The sequence below is a fragment of the Mobula hypostoma genome, chromosome 23, assembly GCF_963921235.1.
Source record: "Mobula hypostoma chromosome 23, sMobHyp1.1, whole genome shotgun sequence".
NCBI lineage: Eukaryota > Metazoa > Chordata > Chondrichthyes > Myliobatiformes > Myliobatidae > Mobula > Mobula hypostoma.
Genome location: NC_086119.1, coordinates 12,550,049 through 12,574,777, shown reverse-complemented (window position 1 = coordinate 12,574,777; position 24,729 = coordinate 12,550,049). Strand labels below are relative to the sequence as shown.

The window sequence follows — 24,729 nt, the reverse complement described above, 5'->3', positions numbered from 1 at the left end:
CAATGCATCAGTGTTGGTGGTGGGGTGAAGGCTTGAATAAGCATACTAATCAGCAATGAATTATCTATTCTTGATTCAATGCAATTAGGAAAATTCTAATGGCAACATTCCAAAGGCACTAACGAGTCTGCTGGAAAAGAAAATTGTGGAGGTGGGGGAAGTAGTAGTATGATAAGAGAAGGGAGGAAAGGAGGAAAACTGGTTCATGTACACTCAATGGCACCTTTATTAGATACCTAATAAAGTGTCCAGAGTGTATATTCGTGGTCTTCTGCTGCTGTAGCCTATCCACTTCAAAGGTTTGACATTTTGTTTGTTCGGTCATGCTCTTCTGCACGCTACTGTTGTACCGCGTTGTTATTTGAGATATTGTCACCTTCCTGTCGGCTTGAACCAGTCTGGCCATTCTCCTCTGAAATCTCTCATTAACAAGGTGTTTTCGCCCACAGAACAGTTGCTCACTGGATGTTTTCGTTTTTTACCCCATTCTCTGTAAATGCTAGAGACTGTTGTGTGTAAAAAACCCAGGAGATCAGCAGATTGAGATACTCAAACCACCCGTTCTGGCACCAACAATCATCCACAGTCTAAGTCATTTTCTTCCCCATTCTGATATTTGGCCAGACAAAACTGAACCTCTTGACCATGTCTGCATGCTTTTATATATTGAGTTGCTGCCATACAATTGCCATATTATATGTTTGCATTGACAAGCAGGTGTACCTAATAGAGTGGCCACTGAGTGTAGGTAGATCTATGGTGGCATGACAAACAGATACCAAGGAAAATAGGGAACATGGACTTTTGAGTACAGAGCATTAAAAAAACTATACTAAGTTTTCATAATGCTCTGGTTTGTGCACAACTACAGTTCTGCATGCAATACACTTAGCACAACTAAAGATGCAAAGGATCTTCAAGATCACAAGAGATTATCCACAATGATGCGATGGGTACACAAGATGAACACAAATGGAATGATTCTGAATTGTAGATCAATTCAGATCTGTGCAGAGCCTGGAACAAAACCTCAGGACAGAAATGCTGACAGACAAAATTTAGCTTTTTAATACTTAAAAAAGGAACAAAAATAAATTCACATTTGAAATACAGTAAGGTTGCATTTGCAAGTGTTCAAATCTTTGGCAGTTGACAGTTTTTCCTGCTGCGGACTGGAGCAAAGACCAAACAAAACTTTGTGCCCACTTTCCCAATACCACAAATTGACCTGAAAAAAATCACCAATCTGTAGTAATAGATTGGACCATCAACAGCAAAGGAACATAAAATAATCACTGTACACAGCTATATATAAAAATGGTACAAGTTTACAGAGTATGTACAGTTTAAAAGTCTGTACGAGCTGTCCATGCACCCTCTTGCTTTACAAGGCAGCAAAAATCACCTGCTTTAATACACTCGAATCATAAAAGCAACTTGTTCTTAAGCCTTTGAAGTTAAGCAGCTCAAATGGATCAGACTATGCGATATGTCAAGTAGTTAACTATCTGTGATGGGATAGGCAGTTTCTCAACAGTCCTGGTAGCCATCACTCTTCGTAGAGCCATGCGGCAGAGATGCTGAAGACTTGAGACTTGTTTGGGGGTAGTCCAGAAGTGAACACTTCCATCTCGTGATCTTGGAGGAGGAATGAGAAAGCCAATAGTTTATTAATACAAGATCTTAGGCTAAAGTGCTGCATACACTATTTTTGGTAAGATTCTGACACATAAAGTAGGGATTGAAAGCAAGAAGACATTATAATCTATGCAACTGGAATAATATAACAAAGAACTGGTACAAGTTAAGCCTTTACTTGCCTCAAAGCTTATACTTCTCTGCAACAGTTCCAGATATAATGTAAACAACAAATATTCTTTCATTGACACACTTGTGAAAAGATGCACTTACAACACAAATCCAGCTTAACGTAGGAAACATCAGTATCGTATTCCTATATGGCTGGCAGAACAACATGCAGATGTGCAGAGCAAACTGCAGCCGCAGTTAAAGTATATTAATGCTATTATAAGGCACATTAGAAAGCTACTTAACATCAAGGTAAAAGTCACAGCTTCAAGGTTTTCTGATAAAAATCACTTCACTGGATTAAAACTACTTACCCTGTAGCAAGGACATGACCATCTGGAGAAAAGCCACAGGATATCCCATTATATAAAGGTGCAACCTCTATTGGACAATCAGAATTAATGCTCCAAAATCTTAACATTCTGAAAAACAAATAAGCACCATTACTGGTAGACACCAAACAGGTATTACTCATCCTACTCAGTATCTCGTCTCAATTGTGTACTTACATTAAAACCGTAAGACATAGGAGCAGAATTAGGCCATTCGGATCACAATCTGCTCCAGTATTCAATCATGGCTCATTTACCTCAACCCCATTCTCCTGCCTTCTCCCCATAACCTTTCACATTCTTACTAATAAAGAACCTACCAACCTCTGCTTTAAATATATCCAGTGACATTCTCCACAGCCATCCAGGGCAATGAACTTCACAGATTCACCACCCTCTGGCTAAAGAAATCCCTTATCTTTGTTCTAAAGGGACGTCCCTCTATTCTGGGACTGTGCCCTCTGGACCTAGCCTCTCCCACTATTGGAAACATCCTCTCCATGTCCACTCTATCTAGGCCTTTCACTATTCGATAAGTTTTAAGCGATCCCTTTCATTCTTCTAAACTCCAGTGAGTATAGGCCCAGAGCCACCAATCATTTCTCCCGTGTTAACCCTTTCATTCCTGGGATCGTTCCTATGAACCTCCTATGGATCCTCTCCAATGTAAGCACATCTCTTCCTAGATAAGGGGCCTAAAATTGCTCACAATACTCCAAGTGTGGTCTGACTAATGCCCTATAAAGCCTCAACGTTACAATCTTTTCTAATCTTCTAGTCCTCTCAAAATGAATGCTAACATTGCATTTGCCTTCCTTACAACTGATTCAATCTGCAAGTTAACCTTTAGGGAATCCTGTACATGGACTCCCAAGTCCCTTTGCACAACTGATTTCTGAACTTTCTCCCCATTTAGGAAATAAGACTCTTTATTCCTTCTACTGAAGTGCATGACCATTAACACTTGCCTATATTCCATTAACCATTTCTTTGCCCATTCTCCCAATCTAAGTCCCTCTGCAGACTCCTGCTCCCTCAACATTACCTGCCTCTCTACCCATCTCCATATCCTTTGCAAACTTAGCCACAAAGCCATCAGTTCTGTCAACCAAAATCATTGACATATAATGTGAAAAGAAGTGGTCCTAACACTGACCCCTGCAGCCAACCAGAAAAGACCCCCTTTATTCCCACTCTTTCCCATCTGCTAGTCAGCCAATTTTCTATCCTTCCTGTAACACCATTGTCTTTAACAGCTTCATGTGCGCTACTTTGTCAAAGTAAACAGCATCCACTGCCTCTCCTTGTCTATTGTGTGTTAGTTCAAAACGTTTACGATATTTATTGCCAGAATCACTTACTTGTCATCAGCAATGCTAGCAATGTGCATACCATCATGGCAAAAGGCAACTGAGTTCACCCAATGATCATTTGCTCCACCAGCAAATATTGGAGTAGGAGGTGGAAACAAGTGCCTGTTACACAAACAGAAATGCAATTATCAATATTTGTGCATAAATAGAAAAGGCCGAGATGAACTTAAATTGGAAAAAAAAACTCCACCATATGAAAGTACAAAAAACCTGACCTACAATTTCATTTCCAGACCTCAGCAGAAATGCCAAAAGAAAAACTTGTGGATTGAACTCTCAAAATCTGAGTAAACAGATTAAATCATTCATCCGGGGATATCAATTTTGATGACAGAACTTTGAGAAGCAAGTGCAGTGGTGAGATATAACATGCATCTTATTCATTCTATGACATGGAAATTCAATTTTGAAAAGCTAACCAGTGCATAGATTGTTTAGAATGGCATTTATGATTTTTGTCCATTATAGAGATAATTTAGGTTTAACATCACCGGTATATGTTGTGAAATTTGTTGTCTTTGTGGCAAGTGAATTACAGTAAATATATAATAGTTAAATTAAATAAGCAGTGCAAAAATAGAAGTAAAAACAGTAGTGAGGTAGTGTTCATGGGTTCAAAATTCATTCAAAGGAAGAAGCTAAAAAAGCAGTGTACTTTAGGACATTGTTGATTGTGGTTAAGCTGATGTTGCTTTACAATAAAAACATTTGAAACAGAAAGGAAGAAGCTGTTCCTGAATCACATCTAATTCTCACATCTCTCAATAAAACTACTCAATTATACCACACAAAAAAATCTGCACTCACATAAATAAACTCCTCTAACTGTGCAGGGGTGGTGCAAGATGGAGAAGGCACACAATTATAAAATCTACTACTGTCCCATTTACCAGCATCAGGCCCATAGCTTCTATGCTTGGAAACTCAAGTACTCATCTAGATCCTTCTTAAAGGTCAACGGAGTATTGACATAACCAGCTCTTTAAGGCATTCAAGATTCTAATCATTCTTTGGGTTAAAAAAAAACCGACTCCTTCAGATTCCCTCTAATGTCTTGCAATTCTCCATCTAAACCTATGCCTTTATGATAAACAAAGATTTATCACCTACCCCATTTATCATTCTCAATTTTATGTACCTCCATTGTTGTTTCTTTTCACAACTTGTGGTGTACTGGGCTGCATTTTTTGCCATTTCTGTAGTATTTGACTTCTTTTTTTACAAGGCCAAGTTGCTAGTTCAATGCTCAACCCAGCAAGGATGGAAAGCACACAAGGAGCCTGCCAGATTCACACCCAGGACTATTTGCCTCAAAGTCCAGTGCTGATACCACTACACCACCAGCTGGTTAATATCTCTGTTAGGGCTCTTTTACCATTAGTCACTTCTACTCCAGGGAAAACAAACCTAGCCAACTTCTCCAAACAAACACCAAACTAAGATGAATCAATGTGCCAGGAGAGGATAAAAAAAGAAATTTGAAAAAAAAAGTCCCATTGCATTAAGTTAGGAAACACTGCTGAATCACACTGGTCAAAGCTAAAACTGTTTACTTACCCCAGCTCCAACAAAATTCTGCCTATGTGTGGATCCCAAACTATAACTCGTGTGTCATGAGAGGCTGTAGCCAATAATGCTCCATCAGGAGAGAATTCACATGATACAACGTCATTCAGGTGACCTTCAAGTTTACGAATCATGGTGTATTTTTCCATGTTCCACAGAAAAACCTGCAATGAGAGAGTCATGCTTTACAGCCCCAGTTTGTGGTTATTCTTCCCAGCAAACATACGTCCACTATTTTATAACTTAAGGCCAATTTAGCACAAATTCTGATAAGGCTGTTGAATTATACTTAAAATTGTTCAATTTAACAACAAGAAATTTATAGATAATATTTGAAAACATGCTAGCAATAGTTAATTTTAAATAATACATCCAATATTTACTTTCTAAACATCCTCAGAGGACGCTAATACTTTAAACTTTACAACTTTAAACATTTTAATTACGTTTCCCAGTTGAAATTTAACTCTTCAGCAACATTAAATATATGTAGAAAAATACTGTACAGGTAACTTAAGCATAACATTTTGTTACTCCAACGGAACCTCCATTCAGAGTTAAAGTTCACGTGTGTTTACAAAACGTTTTCACTCGGAGCGAGAGCCTATGAAACAGCAGATACTGCAAGAGAAAAGAACATTTTTGACGGCCTAAAGGAACAATCCTTCGGCAAGCAGCACAAAACTGAGGCAACAACATTACATTTATGGTTACATTATTAATGTCACGATAAATTAACCAGATGATTCAACTAGAGACAAAATACACTGAATGCTAGATATTACAACGTTTGGAACAAACTATTATTTTCTGTAAATTCTGAGGGTATAATATTCCCCCAAGTTTGTTCTTCCCGCCCCTGGACCTATTGAGCCCTGCAACTCTCCAGAAGCTATTTAGGACAGGTGACCCGCTCCCAGGCCTCTCCCTTTTCAACTGGTGATCAATTACAACTTGGATGCCACTTATCATTCAACATGGAGCCATTTTGTCCATCTGTCGCACTTCCACAGTCAGATAGAAGTCACAGCATTAGAAGTACTAAAGCAGTGCCTTCATCTGAAAAATATGGTAGCACAGTTACAGCAATAGTATACAGCATAGACAGCCTTCAGAATAGGTCACATACAGCAATTCTCAATTATCAAGGTCAACTAACTTAAAAAAACAGAATTTAAGATACATGTGGCTTCAGTGGACAAGCTTACAAAAATCTCCACCTGGCAAATTTAGTATGCTACATTACTAAATCATTTGGCCTGTTAAAAATTAATCTGCTGGATGGTCTTAAATTTAAAACTTACAATTAAACATGTAATGTATGAAGTTAGATGTGATATTATTACGATTAAGTACTACTCAGTTTTAATTTTAAAACGTGTTAGTTTTGGACTTATTCCAAATTCACTAACGCAAATTAGTAAGTTGATTTCAAGTCCAGAAGTTGCAAACTGTTTGTTTGTTTTTTTTTATAAACAGTTAAGTCTTAACTTTGTACCCCCCCCCCACCTCTCCTGAAAACTAACTTTGCAGGGAGGCATTGGCCATCCACAGTCGTGGATAGCAACTGCTCAATTATCATTAAATCTGATCACAGCACACAAGTGATGCTACTATTTATTGGCCAACCCTGACACTCAACTAACAGGAACAAGCTGGAGGGGATTACGGCAGAAAATAATTAGGTTTCTGGCTTAACTGCACCTACTTGCCCTTGATGTATAGATTGTGACTGAAAGGGAGGCTAAAATGACGCAGGAAATTGGGACTAGCTGGGTGGGCAGTGGTCAGCATGGAGTCATTCAGCCAAAGGGCGCTGTCTGTGGTGTACTGCTATGACTCCAATTAGTAAGGAAAATAGAGAAATTAACGGGGTGAAAGCCAAATCCACAGGAAATTATGAACTGCATCCCGAGGTTTAAAACAAAAAAGTGGCTATGGAGATAACAGGTTTTGAAATACTGGAGAGTGGCAAAAAGTACCCCCACTACTTAAAATGAGAAAAAAAACTATAAATCCAGGAAATACAAACTAGTAAACCTGGTATTATAAGGTACATGAATCCAGAGACAAGAGCACTTAAGATACAACAGGACTGGCCAGTAACAACTTTACTTATGTGGGAAATTAAGCTTGACAATTTGACAACTTGAGATTTGAGATTAAAGCAGTAAATATAGAATAGGGACATGAATGTGTGGCATACTAGATTATCTAAAAGAATCAGAACATATGGGATTGGTGGCAATAAATGTACGTGGATCAAGAACTGACTCACAGTTAGAAACTAGGAGGAATGACTAGTAATTCTCAAGAGTGTTAGTAGTTAGGTGCCACAGGGATCAATGCTAGGGCTCTAGCTGTTTGCAATCTCTATCAAGGTTCTGAGCAAGTGGATGAAATGCAATATATTCACTGATGATATAAAACTGGGTGTCAGAAAAGGTCGGAAGATGTAGAGAGGCTTCAAGGCGATACAGTTTCAATCAACAGACAAGAATGTGGAAAAATCCAATGCCGTTCATTCAGTTGTAAAATGTAAAACGAAAAGCTGAGCAGGTAATGAATGGTTAGACTGAAAGACACGAGTGTTCAGAAGACACATGGCCTTGTACACAAATCAGTGAGTAAACTAGGAAAACCAATGATTACAACATTTAAGGATTCTTACTGGAAGTTACACAGGTTCCTGATGAGGCTGCATCTAAAATACTAAACATGGCATGTGCCCTCCTTGCACAGAATAGGGCAGTTGCAGGGGAACCGCAGCGAAGGCTCAGAGTGATGATAACATGGGGAAAGGGTTGGTCTATTTGAAGAAATTGAGCACACAGAATCAATCTTCACTGATTCAGTTGACAGGATTGATCCAAATGAAACATACAAAATTCTTCTGGGACTCAACAGGGTAGATGTAGAGTGGTGCCCTTTCCCAAAACTCAAAATGTCTGCACAGGGGTCAATCTCAAAGTATGGGACCTCCCATTCAGGATCACTGACAAGAGCTTCCCTCCACTACATCCCACCGGAGTGTAGTGAGCCCTTGAAATTCTGTAACAAAGTGGGCATATTTAATACTCAGACTAATGATAATCATTAGGATGGAGACATACATAAGGAGGTGGTGGTACTTGATTAAGATCAGTCATCATCTTACTGAAAAGTAAAACAAACACTAATGGCCCACTCTGCTTCAATTGCTTGTTTTTGAAGAGCTAACTTAGTGAACCAAAGACTGAACCCCAACATTACTTATGGCATCTGGTTCAGCTACTCTGAGTAAACTCACATGATCCTTGAGGCCTACAGACTTTAGGAGAATGGTGGTACTACAGAAATCAGCTCATGATTGATATTAACCAGTTCCCAAATACAGTATAAAGATGGTCACGGTACAACACTGTCTATTTCGTCATTCCTTGAAAATACAAGTAAAGACATAAAAAGAGTCTACCATACTGCACAACATGGAATTGATAGCAGGCAGCTCAGTGGTGCAGCAGGTTGGTGCTCCATTGAGTTTACAACATAGGTTCACGCTTGTGATCCTCCATGCAGAATTCCACATCTTACACCAGGTGGTCTGGGGAAGGACCAAGCTGAAGCCAAGTACTTCCCATTGAGGAAGAGGGAGAAAAAAGCCAATAAGTAAGTTATCCTGGACTGCTCACACACACCTTCTGGTAACATTGTCAGAGGCCAGGGAGCAGGTCGCCTGCCCACCCTCTGCCAGGAATGGTACATGCTGTGGGAGATCTAAAGAGGAAAAAAATACTTGGTAAAATGGAGGGAAAAGGTTAAATTTTTTTATTCAAACGTTTAGCAGCTTGTTGCTATCCATAATTATCAAGACAGATTAAAAACTGGGTAATTCACAGTTTAAAAAAAAACACAATCCAAGGCTCATAATAATAAAAGTAACTGAAGTTCTACAAAATCTTTTCAAATTTACAACAATACAAGCTAAGGTATGCTCATCACATGTTTTGACAACATACAATATTTAAAACTTTCAACTGGTAGAGAAACTATGGCTTTCAAGTGCAGAAGCCAAGTACTCCAGCCTGATAGTTTTAAAATACTAGTCACTAAGTCACAAAATCACTATCTGCCAAACAAGGGCATGGATACACAGCCTAACCCCGAATAATTACTGACCAGAATAGCAAGTCTTCCAGCTATGTAATGGGTGGTCCACATCTGAAGAAACTAGAATTTTAGTGGACGGAGGAGTATCAGTGGATGTTTCTTAGACGGACTTCAAACAAATGCTTGATAAATTCCCTCATAATTTATTTGAAGGCAAAGTATCAATCAGATGATAAAATTAGCTGAGCAACATGAGACAAGGAGGGGGATAACTGGGAAATGCTCAAATTCACAAGACCAATTACCACCTGGACAAATCTGTATAGGGACTGCAACTTTCACACTTTAAACCAGTGCTTTAGAAGATGGGACAATACCACATGCAGTTTTCTATTGATATGAAAAGAGACAGAACTGTAAGCAATGCAAACAGAAGTCAAAAGGATAAAAGAAACAGGGCAAAATAAATAAAACTGTGGCAAACAGACTGCAATGCAAGCGATCGTAGTTATCTTTCTAAACTGAAAAGCCAAAAGCCATGGGGTTCTAAAGAAGCGTCACAGACAGGTACAGAACAACATCGAGAAGACCCAGTGTTGATCTTGGTATCTTGAGGACTGGAAAGCAAGGTACTGCAAGTTATAATGCAAATTCTGGTCAGGCCACATCTGGTACATTAGGCATCATGTGTAAGGAAGGATATTTGCTTATAGTGATACCTGGATACCAAGTTTAACTTATAAAGAGACCGCACAAACTTGAGTTGCATTCCCTGAAGTTTAAATAAAGATTAAAATCAGTAAGTTTGAGATAAATGGGGAGGAAAAGTTGGAGAGAACTCACCTACCCTCGGGCCAGAAACTTCAAGTTTTAAGGTTTTAAGTTTAAAAATGCTTCTGCATGCAGTGGTAGAAACATGATTCAACTTCACTATTAGGTTATCAAGACCTACCAAACATGGATTTAAAACATAAGAGTCTAACAAAAATTAGTTCAACATTACCAGCATCATTTGTGACCAATTTTAAGCGAAAGCACAATGATAAAGGCAATTCAAAAACCCATTAAATACTCTGGTTCTACAGTAGCATTGTTGTTCTTGCTTTTACTTTGTTATTATGCTATATTTTAATAAAAGAGCAACTCAAGGACAACAAAGGGGGAAAGCATTCAAATCTAAACAGCAAGATTTAGTTTTAGTAATCATTTTATTGTGTTTGGGCCAAAATACCACCCTAGTTTTAATTACCCACTGCCCAGGTGCTGTTAATGGTTACAGGGATAAGTCACTCCAGATTCAGTTACGCATCAAGTGGAGTTTTAGCCTTTCTATTTAGTGGAATAATTAATTTAATTGCAGTGTAATTACTGTTTAGTAATGCCTTATGCAAACTCAATTATCATCATATCAGTATCAAAAGATCCAGGAGCAGACATTTATGGTTGAAACACACAAAATAGGCAGTAAAAATCTAAAGGGGTACTTTGAAATTGTTCAGAAGAAATGACTAGAAATGCACATACGCAGTGCACAGGATAAGGTTTACTGTGCTTTCCTGTGCTAGGGTCAAGACAGTAACTCAATAATTGTAGGGTTTAACTGCTGCCATTTGCCTCCTTCTGCATAAGCTTATTATTTTGATTAACTGAAGATCCAAGATCTCACACTTATAAGTCTTATTTTATACAGATTTGTTCACTGAATTTCAGAAAAGACTTTTCACCCTTGTGTTATTAGTCATAGTAGAATTAAACACACAACACTGAAGGAAAATGAGAGATCAAGTACAATGAAGAAAGGATACCAAAAATTGCAAATGCATTATTTATAGATATAGATATGATTGAGCAGTGAATACATGCTGCTTTTGTGAATGTTGTAGTGAGAAATAAAAACGAATAAATAAAACAACTAAAGTGGTGTCTGAGCAGGATTAGAGGAGGAAAATGCATTAATATTCTGAGTAGCTTTTGTGTCCAGTTGTTCAGCTGTGCCCAACACAAAGGCTTGAAACCAACTGGAACTAGGTTTTCTTTTGGCTGCCAATATCACAAGTCAAACAAACAAATGAGGAAAATGTCTTATCAGACCTCTTTTTGCCTTGGGGTGTCCAAAGGAGATAATCTCTATAGAGGCCATCAGATTACAGATATAATGTTAGAATTTTATGATTTTAAACAAGCACTCAAATTCAACATTTAACTCCAATTATGACATCTAAAGTGTCCATGAAACCCTAATCATTACCCACAGGGATGAGGCTGGAGAAAAATCACCCAGATATATAATCTTACATAAACTTAACCACTCACTTCTCCTGTTTATGCTTGTAACTATGAAGTGCCATGAAAAGGATAGGTGTCTGTCCCCTTAACCAGAAGCAAATTAAAGAGAAATAAAAATTCAAGTTTGTTGTTGTCTACTGGGATTGTTTGGGAGGGAGGGAAGCATAGAAGGACAAAGCAAAGAAATTTTCAACCAATTTTGGGGTACAGTGCAATTTACTGGTAACGTGATTGAAAAAGTTAAATTATTCCTCACTTTCCAGTTAACATAGTGGCAAAGTCATGCTTACAGTTACTGTATCCAAACAACAGTAATTCTGATGAAATTAGTTCAATAGGACTACTTTTTATATCAAAAGACATAGATTAAGTCATATCCAAGAGTCAAATATCTTCCTACACATATGCTCTCTAGTAGTGCTGAAAACATTATGAAAAAAAAACCATTTAGAAACTTTCAATTGTGGCCATGTGCTGATATACACCAAAGGACTGTATGTCATTATTAAAGGCCAGCCTAATTTTTGGAACGTTTCTCATGTGGCAATGTTGTGATGTACACAGTGCTTCTGTATCATCGTAGCATCTAGCTCTAACAAGTCATAATTCATTCAATGTATAATAGAAAACAATACATGCAATATCACGATCACCAATTAATAAAACTTTATTTGAAATGAGAGAAGAGGAACTTCCAACACATACCGCTTTTCCAGCTCCAACAGAGCAGAGAATGTTTGAATCTGGGGAGAAGGCGCAGCTGTACACCCAGTTGTTATGGCCCCTCAGTACGGTTACCATATTGCCTGTAAAGATTTAATGATAGTCAAGTCTAATTCAGGATAAATGTAGATACATTTCCCTCCTTCCCCAATTTAGCACAAAGCTCTCCTCACCTCTTCAGCTTTGAAAATGTACAAGATTGCCTACACGCCAACCATTTGCTTTCCTATCACCCAACTACACTACATTAATTGGCTGCTATAGGTCACCCATGAACCAGCAACCTTTGTAATGCTGGAAGAAACTACAGCACTTAAAAGGAAACCCAGAGGAAGAAACCCTACACAGATAGTACCAGCCACGAGGAAATCTGCAGATGCTGGAAATTCAAGCAACACACATAAAAATTGCTGGTGAACGCAGCAGGCCAGGCAGCATCTATAGGAAGAGGTACAGTTGACGTTTCAGGCCGGGACCCTTCGTCAGGACTAACTGATAGAAGAGATAGTAAGAGATTTGAAAGTGGGAGGGGGAGATCCAAAATCATAGAAGACAGGAGGGGAGGGGTGGATCTAAGAGCCGGAGAAGGGAGAGGATCATGGGACGGGAAGCCTGTGAAAAAGAGAAGTGGGGGGGGGGCGGGGGAAGATAGTACCAGGTCGGGATAGTATGGGAGCTCAAGGGTTAGCACAACGCTTTGGCACACCAGCTTTCAGATTAGGGTTCAATCCCTGCCATTGTAAGGAGATAATACATTCTCCCCAGTACCACACAGGTTTCCTCCCACATTCTAAAGGTGTACAAGTTAGGATTAGTAAATTGTGGACATGCTCCATTGGCACTAGAAGTGTATTGACACTTGAAGGCTGCCCAGCACAATCCTCGCTGAAATGATTTAATGCAAAACGTTACATTTGTGTTTCAATGTGCATGTGTTAAATGAAGCTAATCTCTTTAAACCAACCAGGGTTAAGCCTGGGTTGCAATGGCTTTGAATCTACAACAGGACTAAGTACCGTACCACTGGGAAATGGTGGCATCTCTGGTGGCAGTAAAATTGACTCATTTGATTAATTATTTGCAAGGAATTTAAAATTAATTTATTGAAACTGAAACAATAACATTAAATTTATTTCCAATTCTTCACAGCCAGAGCAAAGCTTCAAGTTTACCTCACTTTATTATTTTAGGAGACTCCTTTAACACCTTGTAAACTTAGTATTTCAAGTCTATAAACCCAAACCTCAATTCTGACCGCAAGTCTAAAATAAATCTATTATAGTGCCAAACTCAAGAGAGTTCTTACAAAATCCCAAAAGGTGAGCACTCAAAACTGAATACAGAACTTTATTTTTAACCAGTGCTATACCACTGATTCATTTTGCATATTAGTTTCTTTGATGCGAGAGCCAACATGCTTTGTCATTTTCATTATTTCAACTATTATGAATAAGGCCGTTATTGTTGAAAATTACAGCCGGACATATTTCCATGGAATATATGTCACAGAAAAGTGTTTTTGGTTATTCCAAAAAAAGGACGTACCATCATCATTAAGGTCCCAGACCCTCAGAGTTTTATCTCTTGATGCAGAAACAAGGATAAGGCTGCCATCAGGTGCGAAGGTCAAATTACGAACAATTTCATTATGATCCATCAAATTAAGAAGGAATTTACCTGAAATAAAGCAGATACCCAATAATTGACACAGTGCAAAGTCATGTTAAGATGAGTACATTTTAAATATTTAGCAATTATTCTGCAAAAAAAAGGCATATGGTAGCAGAGGCAAGATTTCATTAGTGTAGATGATTAGGATTGAATAAAAATGATCATTTCCATGAGCAACGAAAAAAAGCAACAGCATGCATTTTAACAAAACAGACTGTTTGGGTAGGAGAGGAGAGAAAACAGGAGAAGGGGGCAGAATGTGGGAAATAGGAACTTCATCCAAAAAGAACACAATTTTTTCCTTACTAAAATAACAGCCTCACCCTTCATGTTAGGATTTTCTTCAATTCCACCAGTCAATTAGCGACAAGTGTTAAGGACCAGGCACAATTTTAACATATCAAAATTACTTTTGTTCCAAGGAATATGGTAAACAAAAATGAAAACAAGAACACTTGCTTGATGGCTAAGCTAGCAGTTCCTTCTCAGTACATAATCAATACAAAATTGATTGTATGGCAACAAAAAGGAACTACCTTTATATGTAAAAAAAAACCATTTTCAAATCAATGACTAGTTATCAGATTTGAGGTGCCAACTTGACAAAGTTGCTGAAAGTAGTAACAATATAAATTTACAGATCTGTATAATACCTGTGTACACATCCCAAATTTTGATACGCCCATTGCTCAAGCCAGTTGCCAACAACAGCTGGTCTCGGCCAAACTTGAATCGGTGCCATTCAATGTTCACAAAGCGACTACGTTTCTCAGGTACAGAGGAACCAAAAGCAAGGGACCACACAATATCTCCGCAGTCTATTGTATGCTCTTCTGGTGTATTCTTCTGAGCATCAGAATTTTGTTTTCTGGGGCTCTTATTCACAGTATTATTATACTCATCAAAACACAATCTTTTGGGAAGAAATAAAGTACAGGGTTAGTAAAAACAAAAAGAACTAGACAACGTAGAAGTCAATGTAAAGCAAGTTAAAGTTAATTGCAATACATTTCATCCTGGAAAACACAAACAGGAATCAGAACCACAGTATGTACAATGTTAAATGACCAAACCACATTTTTTTTTTAAATTAAAGGGAGCAGTGAGGGTTAAATATTGCAAAAACCACCATCTTAAAACGTTAATCATTTTCTAGTCATACGAACCAAATTGCCCTCAATCACATGATTTAGAAAACAACTTTCCAATAACAGCCATTTTCCGCTTATGATTTCAAGCAAACAACTTTAGCTAACCCAATATATTCAATGCGAGTATACTGCTTGCTGTGCATTGTAAATGTTAATTCCACTGGGTGCAAAATAGTGTCATTGGAAGGCCAGTACCTATTATCAAAGGCAAATTATCCACAAGATAATCGTAGAGAGCCAGCTTCTTTAAATCCTGTGGTCTGTGGGAAACATTCCCACAGCACTGCTGGAATTTCAGGATATTTTACAAAAACGTCTATAATACTTCACCGTTGCTGTACTGCCAAGCTGGAATTGGAATGATTTACTGCTGTAGGTGGTACACACTACAGACAATGTGCTGCTGGAGGAGTGAGTTCACAGATGCCTCTGATCTAACATGCTGCTTTTTCTCACTGTCTTAATCTGTTCTTAAATAGTAGTAGACTGCAACTCACGCAACTGAGTGCAAAGTATTCCCTCACATTTCCCAATAGAAGATGATAAGATTGGGGGGCAAGGAAGAGATTTGCTGCAAAACACCCTTTTTGTGATTTACTCTTATGCACAGCTAGTCCATTCAAGTTTCTCAATAATGATGACCAAGATGGCAGACAGTCAGGGGTTTGATCAGGGCTTTTGTCACCACAATTCAGGAGGATAAATCCTCGCAGGAGATGTTACTGCCTGCACTCATATGTTAATTGCCACATCAGCCACAAATGAAAATGACCCAGCTATTCCTGCATCCTGGTGTGCACCATTATATTGTTTAAACAGCCACAATTGGAAAATGTTATAATTGGCAGCACCATCCTTTATGTAGCTGCACCAGGTAGTCTGAATGTTGGAAGTTCTGCACCAAATGGACATCCAGCCCATGGAGTTACTTCCAAGTAGGATCCAATTCCTCAACTGAGGCTAGTAGATACTCACTCATATTTACCCAGCAAAACTCAACAAATTCTATTCCCAAATAACAACCTGTTTTACTAATTGGAACTATTTTCCCAGTTTATTGTGTACAGAAATAATGTGCACATTAACAAAGCAGATTTTGCATAATTCACTGATCCAAATATGTCTCTCGTCACCTCCAAATCAGACACCAATGGTCAATATGGCTTTTTTAAAGAATATACTCTTTATTAACTATTTGGCATAACAGGCTTCCAAAATGGTCTAGCAAGCCCATTTCATCATTCACAGTGCTGTGGCTTTAAAGCTATAACAGAGCAGACCACAGAAGTCTAGCAGATTCAGTTCAAAAATGACATTTTGTGAACAGAACTATTCAAGGCCTCTGTAGTGATTCCAGCTATTTTGTGCAAGTCTTAAATTCCCCAACTAGTTACAGATTAACAATTCTGAATCATTTGATCACACCAATAACACAATAAAAATTGGTGCTACTACATTTAATCTCATTAACTTTCCTTTTATTTCTCTCCGGAATATTGTCAAGGTCTTTGTTGTCTCAGCCACTAAACTTGCAAGCGGCGCAAGGCAATATACTGCTAGCAGACACTCTGAAAGAAGATCCAATCTGTTATAATTGCTCAAGCACAAACTTTGTCCACTATTCAGAGCAAGACAAAGGCAACTTGTGTAATGCAGCAGCTGTCAATAAATGGCCATCTTCACACAAGTGACACGTGGGTTGTGAACCCAGACTATTCCAACAGCGGCACAGAAACAGTTGGCATAGGTTCAGTCCTGCACTCACTTAATCACTGACCAACTGCATCTAATTGCAAATCACAGCAATTAGAATCTAAAATCACTTTGTTTTCATCCATAATTCTCCACTCTCAGGTCATAAAACAAAGCAGATCTCACAGAAATTACTCAAAACAGGTACACATTCTACAATTAGGGTTGGGCAATAGCACAGTGAATTTTCACATCTTGACAAAGATTTCCTCTTGTGGATTACATTTCTCTTCAAAATCCATGTTGTGAAATAATACTCACTTATTTTGGCACAGAGACCAAGGGACTAGTTTCACTATACGATGACCTTGAGACCAAGCAAAGTATGAGCCATCAGGTGCAAAGGCAACGGTCCAGGTTTCACAGCCAGATTTCTGTTCAAATGGAGCACTGGGTGCCCAAAGATCAGCAATTAGCCGGGCTTGTGCTGCAGAGGAGAAAAAATTACAAATGATTAAAAACAGGAAAGGCAAAACTTCAGAAAATGTAAATTTCTTAAACAATTTAACAACTAGAAGCTGGGAAGGATTAAAACTAATCTGTAATAATGGGTGATGTAACATCAGGACAGACTGCTTCAGCAAGTCCAGCTTCCCGTCAAACTACAATTTATCTGACTCACTGCAAAATCAAGGGAAATTAACTGAAAATGTTACACTGAACAAGTTACATTTACTACAACCTCAATTTAAATTCAAAATAAAGATCCCAAAACATGCAGTTTTGACATTCCAAGCAAATGATCATTAAAAAGTCATCTCAAAGGTCAGCAAACAAGAAAAAATTTAAGCAGAGTTTACACTGTTCTAATACTTCCGTCACACTCAATGTTATGCAACTCGAGTAGCAACAAAGCACTTTGAACATTACTACAGCAGTTCAACTTTGGCCTGTGCACTATCACCGTCCTCACCATCCAAGCCTATTAAGATGCCAGGAGGAGTAAACAACAAAACTGCAGACGCTGGCAATCCAAACTAAAAACAGAAAATATTGGGAAAACCTCAAGGAGCCAGGCAGCAGAGAAAAAGGATCCAACAGTCCCAAACTTGAAACAACAATAATAACTTACTTATAAGCACTTTTCATACAACGATGTAGTTCAAAGTGCTTTAAAATGGGATAAAGTTCAAACATGAAAATAAAAGGCAAAATGTTAATTAAAACAAGGTTAGATAAATAGGTCAAATGGCAACTCTATCTTTGCATGGATGCCCCTTGATCTGCTAAGTGTGTCCAAAATGTTATTTTATACTGTACACTGCAATGGTAACATTTGAACACTGTTTCGAGGTCAAAATTACACCAAGTAACTAATGGCTCATTCTGCAGGTTTTCAGATTAGAAGGGAATTTTTAGGGTTGCATTTTGCAGTTCCTATTCAAATAACCAAATGCATTTAGAGCAATTAATCACCTCCAAAAGTCTTTGTGGTAGCACAATGAAACTACAAGAATTTCCTTCTTGTGGGCTTAATTTTGGGAACGAGAACATTTTCAAACTATTTATGTGGCACAGTAGCATAGTGGTTAGCACAATGCTTTACAGTACAGGCGACCTGGGTCCAATTCCCATCGCTGTCTGATGTAAGGACTTTGTACGTTCTCCCGGAGACCACATGGGTTTCCTCCGGGTGCTCTGGTTACCTCTCACAGTCCAAAGACATACCAGTTGGGAGGTTAATTGGTCACTGTAAACTGTCTCGTAATTAGGCTAGGATTAAGTCAGGGGTTGCTGAGCAGCGTGCTCAAAAGGCCAGAAGGGCCTATTCCGCACTGGATCTCAATAAATATATTTTACTACACGGAAGGTTAGACAACATAGAGCTTCAAAATGGCTCAATCAACATTGTACAGTTATATAAAACAAATCAGCTGAAACCTATATAATTAAATTTGAACTGTTTAGTTAAACCATGCTTTGTCTTCTTCAGAGGTTGTATTAAAATCACATGGAAGCATATTGTTACAATTCAATTGACAAAAAAATGAAACCACTACAGTACAACCATTCCATATTGAATATAGCAAGAGAAAATTTATATAAACAGACATGAACAGAGCATTTGAACTCTAATAACAACAACCAAAGGGTAATAAGTCACAAGCAAATGATAAACAACACAAACATGTGCTGGGCAATCTCACAATTCAATTTTGTAAAAGTTAATCCCACAAAATTACTAGGCTGAGATGGGATAGGATGAAAATGGATTCTACTAGTAAAATATCAACTATGCAAAGTTTGTATCTTCCAGGAATATTTTACCCCCCAGTTTAAATATAAAAACATAGAAAACCTACAGCACAATACAGGCCTTTCAGCCCACAAAGTTGTACTGAACATGTCTCTACCTTAGAAATTACTAGGCTTACCCATAGCCCTCTATTTTACTAAGCTCCATGTACCTATCTAAAAGTCTCTTAAAAGACCCTATTGTATCCGCCTCCACCACCGTTGCCGGCAGCCCATTCCACGCACTCACCACTCTTGCAGTAAAAAACTTACCCCTGACATCTCCTCTGTACCTACTCCCCAGCACCTTAAGCCTGTGTCCTCTTGTGGCAACTATTTCAGCCCTGGGGAAAAGCCTCTGACTATCCACACGATCAATGACTTCATCTTATACACCTCTATCAGGTCACCTCTCATCCTCAATCGCTCCGAGGAGAAAAGGCTGAGTTCACTCAACCTATTCTCATAAGGCATGCTCCCCAATCCAGGCAACATCCTTGTAAATCTCCTCTGCACCCTTTCTGTGGCTTCCACATCCTTCCTGTAGTGAGACGACCAGAACTGAGCACAGTACTCCAAGTGGGGTCTGACCAGGGTCCTATATAGCTGCAACATTACTTCTCAGCTCCTAAATTCAATTCCACAATTGATGAAGGCCAATACGCCTTCTTAACCACAGAGTCAACCTGCACAGCTGCTTTGAGCATCCTATGGACTCGGACCCCAAGATCCCTCTGATCCTCCACACTGCCAAGAGTCTTACCATTAATACTATATTCTGCCATCATATTTGACCCACCAAAATGAACCACTTCACACTTATCTGGGTTGAACTCCATCTGCCACTTCTCAACCCAGTTTTACATCCTATCAATGTCCCACTGTAACCTCTGACAGCCCTCCACACTATCCACAACACCTCCAACCTTTGTGTCATCAGCAAACTTACTAACCCATCCCTCCACTTCCTCATCCAGGTCATTTATAAAAATCACAAAGAGTAAGGGTCCCAGAACAGATCCCTGAGGCACTCCACTGGTGACCGACCTCCATGCAGAATATGACCCGTCTACAACCACACTTTGCCTTCTGTGGCAAGCCAGTTCTGGATCCACAAAGCAATGTTCCCTTGGAACCCATTCCTCCTTACTTTCTCAATAAGCCTTGCATGAGGTACCTTATCAAATGCCTTGCTGAAATCCATATACACTACATCTACTGTTTAAATGCAGAGTCTTATATAATGTCACAAATAAACACTTTGACCAACTCTGACATACAATTACAGATCTCTATAACTTTCATGTGCAAGATGCACCTGAGGAGATACGATATTAAAAAGAACCACAATTCCAGTTAGCAAGTAAAGCACAATGCAAAGACGGTGACAAGACTATTAAAATGCCATTGACACAACACACACAGCTGCTCAGAGAACAGTGGCTCCATTTACATCTATGACACACCTGAAGCCTTCACCAAAATGGTGGCCTGGTGCTGCAGGGAAGAGTGCAGCTTTCTCTTAGAGATTGGAAGCCATTTTGTTTACTCTGCAACAGTTCAATTTTCACTGATCCACAATTTGTTTTATCATATTGTGGAATAATTTCAAATATTACTCTGTACAAAATAAAAACACAAACCTGAATGCAAGGATCTTATAATTATAGAGCAGATTTTTAAAAATTTAATAAAATGAAGTTCTATACTTCAGATTCAAGGCACATTTTTCTAATCTGATGGAAGGTTCAAGGGACTAGAGCAGCAACCAAATGTTTTCATTACCCAAGGTGACCTGGGCTAGCATGAAGAGATTATAGTTTTGATGTCTGCTATTGATACAGATAATGTAGCCTCTAGAGAGCATGATAGTGGAAAACTTCAAGAGGCTTGGATAGATCTCCAAAATAAACATAAGCTGCACTTTAATACACCCTGGAATTAACAAAAGTCAGGATGTAATTTTAACTCAATCAAAAACAAAAGTTTCAAGTCCAGAAATTTTCCCAATGATTTAAAGTTGAAGAGATAATTGAAACTATTAAAATCAACTCAACACATAACACCTCTTCTCTTCCCCCCCCAAAAGAACAAATAAACATGAAGATTTACTGATCAATTCATGATATGCCTTCCACATTCTCCGAGCCTTTTACATGCTGGAAGAGAATTAGACATGCTCCTTAAATAACAATTTGCAGACCAAAAGGGAAGAAGGAGAATGGAACTATTGAGATGCAGAAAAGACAGGCTGAATATTCACCTTCAATTCAATCTCCAAATATTTGGCAATAAAAGAAACACAGACCCTAATGACACGGTGTCATGACCTTTTCCTCAATCTTGTTTTTTATAAACATGCAAAATTTTATAGATATTGGAAATCCAAAGCAATGCACACAAAATGCTGGAAGAACTCAGCAGGCCAGACAGCATCTACAGTTGATGTTTCGGGCCGAGACCCTTCTTCTAGACCAGAAAGGAAGGGAAAAGATGCCAGAATAAAAAGGTGGGGGGGGGGGGCAGAAAGAGGGATAGCGAGAAGGTGATAGGTGAAGCCAGGTGGGTAAAGAGCTGGAGAGGAAGTAGTCTATCTGAGCCTGAAATGTCGACTGTTTATTCACTTGCATTGATGCTGCCTGATCTGCTGAGTTCCTCCAGCACTTTATGTATGTAGCTCTGGATTTCCAGCATCTGCAGACCTTGTGTTTATAATTATTATTGACTGTTTTTAAATCATACTAGGAAAACATTCAATAGTGTTGTTATATGGTTATATGTTATATGGTTAAAACAGCAGCATAGAAGCTGCCCTCGAGTCTAGTGGCAGTACAGCTAGATAGGAAGATGCAAGGTCACAACACGCTAGTTTGGTGAGGTCAATTGTCCATCTTACGCACTTGGCAAAAATTAACAGTATTAAAACAGCAAGCTTAAACAGTACAGCAAGATGGACTCTGGACCTCTCTACTTTGTTGTGACATTGCACGTCACTGCCCTCCCTGTACGGTAACACTTTATTTGGCACTCTTATTGTTTCCCTTGTTAACAATACACCATTATAATGTATCAATCTGTACTGACAATATGCAAGGTGCAAGGCAAGATTTTCCACTCTACTGTGGTACGTGACAATAATTCCAAAGAGTAGCCAATTAGAATTGAAATAATAATAATTTCAATTTTAATTGGTTACTCTTTGGAATTTGAATCAAACACCAATCAAGAACAAGGACACAAGCAACAAGACTTACTAGACATACACACATTTAGAATTTATTTTGTGCCAATAAGACCGAAGACATTGATTTTCTTTCCATTCTGAAGGCGACTGTAACAAATACAAATTCCCCTTCAATATTCCCATGGGATAATCCTCACTCATTTGAAGCAGCCTAAATGGCAAAAATCCAGAACCTGGGGAAACCCCTACAACAGAGGCATGTACAAAGTATTTGGATCATCAAGATAAAGCTTGCATACAAGTAGAAGGATCATGCTTGAACTGTATGCCTCAAAGCTTAAAACCCATCCTCTAAGAATAATCACTCAAGTCAGCAGAGGACACCCAGTACTCCAAACTTGGCTCGCAAGGACAAGGATCATCAAGAAACACATAGTCTTCCAACTATACCAAATGTAAATATTAGCTGCAATATGGAAGTTGCCAAAAGAATTCTGATGTAATTCTACATTTTTCACAAAGGTAAAATGCCCCAAAGTGCTACATAGAAACATGTATTGGAAATTACATTAAACAATCTGATATTGTCTCCCTGAACTAGGAGAGCAAAAATCACTGAGCCTACTCATCAGTTTCATGTTCAGACAGACAAAATCAACCACCGTAAAGTAAATCAAGTCTGAGGGACTTAAGAGAATGGAAGCTAGGCAACTGTAAATAAAGAAATGAAGCTGGGTGTATAGCATTTGAGGATTTCTAACTTCCCTTCAATGCGAGCGAACTTGTTGGATGGAATCCAGATTTGTTAACAAAGTAATTCTAATTACAACAAATAGCAATGCAACTCTATAGCGGAACAACAATTTTTGTTTTGGCAGCTCCAAAATACTACATCCCTACAAGTCATCAATGCCAGTACGTGCTTTCAAAAGTTGTTACAATTGCCCAGGAGGTAAGATTGGGTACAGAGCATTTAACGTAGGTTCAAAGCAGACAAAAGGTATCACCGGGGCCACAATGCAATTACAATTAATGCACTACTTTAAAACTCACTTTTTTTTGAGATTCAATGTTGAATTTAAAAATTGATTAGTGAAGTGTCTTTAAAATACCAAAGTGAGCATGCATAACTTCTCAGTATTCAGCAATAGCAAATAAATGCAATATGAGTAAAATAGACCTGTCCCAACCTTTATTCGGTTACAATACTGCACTACTGTACACACATACAATGAAAAAGATAAATTAATAAAGTGCTGAAATCAAATTGCTGATCAATCTCTCCAATATATGAGTCCACTGCGGGGGAATAAAATTATGCAGAAGGAAAAATATCTGCAGTAACGTGGCTGCAGCCCCTGCAAGGGGCACTGAGACAACCCGTCAGCCCAGCCACCTCCCCCGCCTTCCAGCTTCTCCCACCGCAGAGACCGACCCCCCCCCACCTCCGCCAGTACCCGGCCCAGCTCCTCCGTCCCCTCACACCGCCACCGTCCCTCAGAACCAGAGCACCGCACCGACCACCTAGTAACCGGCCCAGCTCCTCCGTCCCCCCACACCGCCACCGTCCCTCAGAACCAGAGCACCGCACCGCCCCCGGCACCGACCACCTAGTACCCGGCCCAGCTCCTCCGTCCCCTCACACCGCCACCGCCACCGTCCCTCAGAACCAGAGCACCGCACCGCCCACCCAGGCCCCGCACCCTCACCTATTTCATTCTCGTTGACAGATCCTGGGAAGCTGGCCATCTAAGGACTCACGATCCGAGTTTCCAGAAACCGCGGCGGGGAACGAACGAGCGGACACGATCGGCGTGGACCAAGAAGAAGAAGAAAAAAAGGCGGCGAGCAGCCGAGAACGGGCGCTAATCGCTCGGGTCGTCTCCCTCCCACAATCCTACCTCACCAACAGACTGAAAACACGGTGCACTTTATTCAGCACGACAATGAGTATTCGGTGATTGAGGGAGCAAACACACCTCCCCGCCGCCGGACAACCGCCACAGACTGACGTGGACGCCGTGAATACGCTCCCCGCGCTTGACAAGCCCTAAAATGGCCACCACGGGAGGGGCGTGGCCGCTGCGTCATCGCGCCCCGCCTCTGCCTTGCCCCCCCTCGCGTCCGCACCTGCGGACGTGCACGTATTCCCGGGTCTGTCGTGGGAGTCCTCGCTGTACCTTGTCCTCTTGTTTCTTTCTTTCTTTCTTTCTTTCTTTCTTTCTTTCTTTCTTTCTTTCTTTCTTTCTTCCTTTCTTCCTTTCTTCCTTTCTTCCTTCCTTCCTTCCTTCCTTCCTTCCTTCCTTCCTTCCTTCCTTCCTTCCTTTCTTTCTTTCTTCCTTTCTTCCTTCCTTTCTTCTTGCTTTCCTTTCTTCTTCCTTTCCTTCCTTCCTTCCTTCCTTCCTTCTCTCTCTCTCTCTCTCTCTCTCACACGCGCGCACGTGCGCGCACACACACACACACACACACACACACACATTCCTCACGTGTGCAGCAGTTTTTCCAGTTTGGATGGATAGGATCTTGTTGTTTATGTAGCGAGATATGGCGGGGAGTTC

At 39.5% G+C, this 24,729-nt stretch overlaps 1 protein-coding gene across 1 annotated transcript; it reads right to left on the bottom strand.

The window, feature by feature from the left end:
- Nucleotides 1–1,045: 1,045 nt before the first annotated feature.
- wsb1 (WD repeat and SOCS box containing 1) lies at nucleotides 1,046–24,236 on the bottom strand. Its single transcript, XM_063031504.1, has 9 exons — nucleotides 23,881–24,236; nucleotides 17,014–17,179; nucleotides 14,503–14,762; nucleotides 13,724–13,855; nucleotides 12,161–12,261; nucleotides 5,072–5,244; nucleotides 3,503–3,616; nucleotides 2,124–2,231; nucleotides 1,046–1,638 (listed from the first exon to the last, which is right to left on the bottom strand). The coding sequence occupies exons 1-9, from the start codon at nucleotides 23,918–23,920 to the stop codon at nucleotides 1,476–1,478; spliced, it is 1,257 nt and encodes a 418-aa protein (XP_062887574.1). The 5' UTR covers nucleotides 23,921–24,236; the 3' UTR covers nucleotides 1,046–1,475.
- Nucleotides 24,237–24,729: the final 493 nt, after the last annotated feature.